This window comes from Ipomoea triloba, chromosome 1 (assembly GCF_003576645.1).
Source record: "Ipomoea triloba cultivar NCNSP0323 chromosome 1, ASM357664v1".
NCBI classification, from domain to species: domain Eukaryota; kingdom Viridiplantae; phylum Streptophyta; class Magnoliopsida; order Solanales; family Convolvulaceae; genus Ipomoea; species Ipomoea triloba.
Window position 1 is genome coordinate 11,660,861 of NC_044916.1, and position 6,097 is coordinate 11,666,957.

At 35.2% G+C, this 6,097-nt stretch overlaps 1 protein-coding gene across 2 annotated transcripts in view; it reads left to right on the plus strand.

The window, feature by feature from the left end:
• Positions 1-625: 625 nt before the first annotated feature.
• Positions 626-6,097, plus strand: part of LOC116031040 (peroxisomal fatty acid beta-oxidation multifunctional protein AIM1-like) — a 6,882-nt gene continuing 1,410 nt past the window's right edge. Inside the window, exons 1-16 of one of the 2 annotated variants that reach the window (XM_031273473.1) lie at positions 626-769; positions 855-926; positions 1,182-1,244; positions 1,340-1,396; positions 1,549-1,616; positions 1,740-1,821; positions 1,938-1,993; positions 2,179-2,481; positions 2,621-2,710; positions 3,604-3,778; positions 3,915-4,036; positions 4,253-4,416; positions 4,498-4,752; positions 5,104-5,225; positions 5,306-5,427; positions 5,575-5,720. In XM_031273473.1, coding sequence (XP_031129333.1) covers positions 676-769; positions 855-926; positions 1,182-1,244; positions 1,340-1,396; positions 1,549-1,616; positions 1,740-1,821; positions 1,938-1,993; positions 2,179-2,481; positions 2,621-2,710; positions 3,604-3,778; positions 3,915-4,036; positions 4,253-4,416; positions 4,498-4,752; positions 5,104-5,225; positions 5,306-5,427; positions 5,575-5,720 — 1,991 coding nt within the window. In that variant the 5' untranslated portion in view covers positions 626-675. Of the gene's footprint in view, positions 770-854; positions 927-1,181; positions 1,245-1,339; positions 1,397-1,522; positions 1,617-1,739; positions 1,822-1,937; positions 1,994-2,178; positions 2,482-2,620; positions 2,711-3,603; positions 3,779-3,914; positions 4,037-4,252; positions 4,417-4,497; positions 4,753-5,103; positions 5,226-5,305; positions 5,428-5,574; positions 5,721-6,097 lie in introns of those variants that run through there. The other variant, XM_031273476.1, reaches the window with a different exon arrangement.

Consider the following 6,097-nt stretch of genomic DNA (forward strand, 5'->3'; position numbering starts at 1 on the left):
ATAAATGAGAGTATATGACCACTCATGTCAATCAAGTTGGTTAGATGCAATTTACTTTTCATTAAAGACTAATTTGACTATTATATTCTCTCAATCTAAAAATAATAATAAGTGTGAATGAATGTTATACCTTTAATTTATGTCCGTTTTATTTGTTACTTTTTTATATATATACATTATGCTATAAGAATTATACTATACAATATTTTGATCAAAAATACTCATACCATTATAACTTCCGTTATCTTTTTCAACTATTATAAGCATACACATCCATCATCCACCATATATTTTGAGTATTATCTGTTACAATATAATATCTGTTCATAACTATTTTCTCAACCTACTGAAGCACAAATAGTGAATACCGCACAAGATCATTCGCACTAATATTAGACATTTATTTGTGTACATTGGGCATAAAAAATACTAGTTATTTAATTATTTAATATAAAATCTGAACTAAACACATGGAGTGCCGTGGATATCTGGTTCACTGGTTTAAAAAGTGGGTCAAGTCCATATAAAGACTGTTAAAAATAACGGTGTCCAACTCCGGAAGCACGGAGTACACCTTCTGCATTTAAATATAAACCGCGTCAACACTTCATCACTATCTACTCGCTTTCCCTTTTCTGAATCAGTTTTTTTTCTGCAAATCCAAGTGGAAAGGACATGGCCGTGCCGACTGTTACGATGGAGGTCGGAAACGACGCCGTTGCGCTCATCACCATCTCCAATCCTCCCGTTAACGCCTTAGCTCTTCAAAGTATGCTACTCTACTTTTCTCTCCGCCTATGCTTGCATAGGTTCGTTCGGCTTTTGATTAACTTTGTTGCGAATTCGTGTTGTAGTATTTGCGGGATTGAAGGAGAAGTTTACGGAGGCATTGAGGAGAGACGATGTTAAAGCTATAGTTTTGACTGGTAAGTAATCGTTTAATCGTTAGGTTTTTCGGTTCAATTGTCGCTTTCACATATTCACAATTTTGCTGATTTCATTAGCTGATTTGGTATTGGTTATTGAACGTGTTGAACGAAGTTTTCCAAGTTGTAGTTAATAGGATTTTACTGTTTTTTTGTGTCTTTTGGTTATATATGGTTACGTCTGGGAATTAAATTCATTCCCTTTTTGTGCTGGTTTGTGAAGGTGATAAGATGTAATGTTTCGTTTAATTACAGGAAAGGGCGGGACGTTCTCTGGCGGTTTTGACATCAACGTATTTAAAAAAGTTCATGAGACTGGTAACATTTTGACTCTTTGAATTTGTTATATAGTATTATTTCTGTGATGGGGGTCTTCTTTTTTAGAACCAATGGAAACTTATATGAATCTGCAGGAGATAATTCTTTATTGCCTAATGTGTCTGTTGAACTCTTGTCCAACACAATAGAAGGTTTGTCCCTTGATTTAAATTTTTTTCAATTTGATTTATTTTTTCTGATGGGTTCTTTTCTGTCTTTTAAACTCTTATTCTATATATATATATTTTAAAATTTTGATTTGCCATTATTATTCACAGTGCTCCTCTTGGATATGTTTCTTTAGATGCCAAAAAACCTGTTGTTGCTGCCATGCAAGGACTTGCACTTGGAGGTGGCTTAGAATTGGCAATGGTTTGTTGCTTATATACTACAGCAGCACTTCATGATTTATTACTATGCTTGTATATATTTAAATGTGTACAATTATAAAACCCTTTTCCTGGTTTCTAATCTTCTTCTTAATCCATTACTTAGGCATGCCATGCACGCATTGCCGCAACTAGAGCTCAGCTTGGCTTGCCAGAGCTCAGCCTTGGTGTTATCCCTGGCTCTGGAGGTACAACTGTCAATTTGAATGTTTGATGTTTGTTCACTTTTTACTAAGATATTAGAATTAAATAGTTCTCTTTTAAGAGAGGAACTAAGTTTTGAAATTTTTATTTTCCTTGAAAGGCACACAGCGTCTTCCAAGACTTATTGGATTGCCAAAGGCTATTGAAATGATGCGAGTAAGTAACTAAGTATGGTGTACCCATTCTGCAGAGGCTGAAAATAATGGCAACCACTTTATTTTTATTAAATCCTACTAGATGGCAATAAAATGCATTGAATGAGGAACAAAAAGATAGGTTGTGGTGGTTAAAAAAAAGTTTTTTGCTTGCACTGATGAAAGCTCAATAATGATGATTTGCAGACATCTAAACCTATAACATCAGAAGAAGGGAATAAATTAGGTCTTGTTGATGCAGTTGTGCCCCCAGCAAAATTGATTGATGTGTCACGCCAATGGGCACTAGATATTGCTGCATGTCGCAAACCTTTGTTGCGTTCCCTTCACAGGACTGACAAACTTTGTGCCCTTTCAGAAGCACTCAATATTTTGAAAGTGGCTAGACAACAGGCAAAGCAAACTGCTCGCAATTTGCCTCATCACCTGATATGCATTGATGTAATTGAAGAAGGTATTCTCCATGGAGGACATAGTGGAGTGCTAGAGGTAATTTTTGTACAGTTTGATATGACAAACTTCCGTTTTCTTTCTGTCTCACTTCTCCCAGTCCAACTTTCCATCTCTTACAGTCTGGGTAAAAGTTAAGCAGCAATGATACAAAATTTCAATTTTTTTTTTTTGGCAGGAGGCCAGAGTATTTAAGGAGAAGCTTGTATTATCAGATACTTCTAAAGGTCTTGTTCATGTATTTTTTGCACAAAGGGCGACATCTAAGGTAATCTTGGTGTAATTGACAATTATGGTACATTTTTTATTGACAATTTGATGCTAATATAAAGCATATTATGTTTAATTGCCATAGGTGGCCAAAATATATTTTATTAGTTGCAAAACATGCTTAATCATTACTTATCAAAAAGTAAAAATGTGCTCAATTGTTGGTGCTTCTTCTGCTTATTTTTGTTTAAGACTTGGGTCTGTTATTTTAATGTATCTGTAGTCTTCAAAGTTAAGTCATGTTTGCAGTTTCATCTGTTCATCCAGCTATTTTGTATGTTAAGTCACTTTGCAGATATCCTAGCTTGCTTAGACCAATGTTATCTTTATTTGCTAGGTAGGTGCCTAATTAACTGATCCAAATTATACGGAATTGCATAAGACGGCCAAAATTGGACCATGAGTATTTTCAAAGCTGATCAACCTATATTGCCCACTTACCCCCAGGAAAAATTTTGACTTGCAGAAAAAATGCGTAGGAAATTAAATTAATAATAGCATTGTATTTGTGATTTTTTGCACTTATTCTGTTGTGGTACAGTGGTAGTCAGGATTTCTTTAGCAGCTATAGCATTCACCATTTGGTTTAGCCTTGCTTTCTCTATCTTCCCTAGTGTATGCTGAGTTTGTAGCTTACATAGCTTGGAACTGATCATTAACTTTGGTTATACCTATTAAACTTGTTTGTGGGTGGTTTGTTTTCTGCTTTAGGATCTATTCCCTCTCTTTGATTTTGTGATTGGTATAATGTTTGAACATCAATTCCTCATCAAATTGTCTTGCTTATGCTCGTACAATGTCATAGAACTATTTATGTGTTATCCTATTGGATTCATAAGTAAATTCTTACTGGGATCTATGGCTCAAACATCTTTCTGACTTTCGTGCCAGGTGCCTAGCATCACTGATATAGGCCTCAAACCAACATCAATAAAGAAAGTTGCTGTTATTGGTGGGGGTTTAATGGGTTCTGGTATAGCTACAGCTCTTATTCTGAGCAATATAACTGTTATTCTTAAGGAAATTAACCCTGAATACCTTCGCAAGGGATTAGAAACCATTGAAGGTAATTGACATTTATTATTATGGAGCTGATATGTATTTTTGGTAATTGATGCCTTCTTGCTGAAAACATAATTGAGTTCTTGAGCATTTCTGATTATTGTGTTGTGGTCTTATGTTGTAATGCTTATATACTGCAGGAAATGTTCGTGGTTTGGTATCAAGGAAGAAGTTGGCTCAAGACAAAGCTGAAAAGTCTCTGTCAATTCTTAAAGGTGCACTGGATTACTCAGAATTTAGGGATGTGGATATGGTTATAGAGGTACATGTTTTAACTTTTAACTTTTAACTTGCATTGCTATTTTGAATTATCTGATAATTGAGTTTGTACATTTTCTTACCCTTTTAGGATTTTCAGTTAATTACTTGCTTTTCTGAGATAATCCTGGTCATGATCCAAAACGACTAGCATGCTATAGTTTATACCTATATCATTATATTATTATAACCTGTTAATGTGGTCAGATCTTGATTGCAGGCTGTGATTGAAAATGTTCCACTGAAACAAAAGATATTCAGTGACATTGAGGAGGCATGCCCTTCACATTGTATTTTGGCAACCAACACATCAACTATAGACCTCAACATAATTGGCGAGAAGACCAGATCTCAAGATCGGATTATAGGGGCCCACTTTTTTAGGTAAGTTTTATCATTCTTCTTGAGTGTTTTTTATTTTTTAAGATCCTCCAATCAACCCTAATTTAATTCTGTTACAACCAGTCCTGCTCATGTGATGCCTCTGTTGGAGATTGTACGGACAGAGAAGACTTCAGCTCAAACAATTCTTGACCTTATTACAGTTGGGAAAGCAATAAAAAAAGTACCAGTTGTTGTTGGTAATTGTACTGGCTTTGCTGTCAATAGGACCTTCTTTCCATACGCGCAGGGAGCACATTTCCTGGTCAATTTGGGAGTGGATGTTTTCAGGATTGACAAGCTAATTGCAGATTTTGGTCTCCCTATGGGCCCATTCCAGTAATTAACTAATTATCTTTCCTTTATATGATACGATTTATCTGCATTTCTTTGTGAGTATGTCTGACCATTGGACTATTTCTCAATTGCCAAGGTGGTGATTTTTCCCCTCATTTTGTCATTGACCTGGGTTAGCAATCATATTTGGCTTTTACATGTTATACTTTACCACAACGATAAGTAAATAACATGGAGTAGTATTATGATAGTACTCTATCCAATATTTTACTATTTGACATAACAGTGCTTAGTTATTCTGTTTTGCATTTTCATTAACTGAAACAATGTTGAGGAGATAATTGTGAATATTTAAGCTTATTGAAGATAAGTGTATTAAAATCATGTTTTCAGGCTTCAAGATTTATCAGGATATGGTGTTGCTGTTGCAGTAGGAAAAGAATTTTCTTCTGCTTTTGCAGACCGTACATATAGCTCTCCTTTGCTTGACCTCCTTATTAAAAGTGGACGGAATGGTAATATATTACTAATTACCTTCTTCATAATTGCTTCCTAGGAGTTTTTGCCCCATATCCACATTGACCCTGGTTTGCAGGTAAAAATAATGGAAAAGGATACTACATTTATGAGAAGGGAAGTAAACCAAAACCTGATCCTTCAGTACTTCCACTTGTAGAGCAGTCTAGAAGGCTCACTAACATTATGCCTGGAGGGAAGGTATTATTACTCTTATTAAATGACAAACTTAAAGTTTAAAGCAATTCTTTAATTGTTTCAAAAGAGGCAGTAAATGTTGCATGAGTTATTTAGAACCAATTTTTTTACTTGTATAGTGAGTAATTTACATCTTAAAATGATTTGCAGCCGATATCTATCACCGACCAAGAAATTGTCGAGATGGTACTGTTTCCTGTTGTTAATGAGGCATGTCGAGTCTTGGATGAAGGGATAGTTCGAGCATCAGATCTTGATGTTGCTTCTGTTCTTGGAATGAGTTTCCCATCTTACCGGTAATTATTTCCAATTTCATTAAAAATCAGTAGTAGCCATCTTTTATATTGCACAGACAACAAGGTGTCTCTTTCTGAGAGATTTGCGATGTCTCCTAAGTCCTAAATCCTAAGTTAGCCTTTAGGATTAGAATGTAACAACTAGGAGGAGACCATATTACTTGCACAGAATATAGCAACATGAGCTATTTCACACTTCCACTAGATATTAGGATCAAAGCTTAGGTTAATTAATTAAAAATGCTACGCTCCGCTCCTTATATCCTCAGACATGGCAATAAAACTTTTATATTCATCGGCTGCTCATGAATTGGTTGACGCCACTATGATTTAAAAAATACATATACTTCACAATTACGTACCCCCCCCCCCCCCCC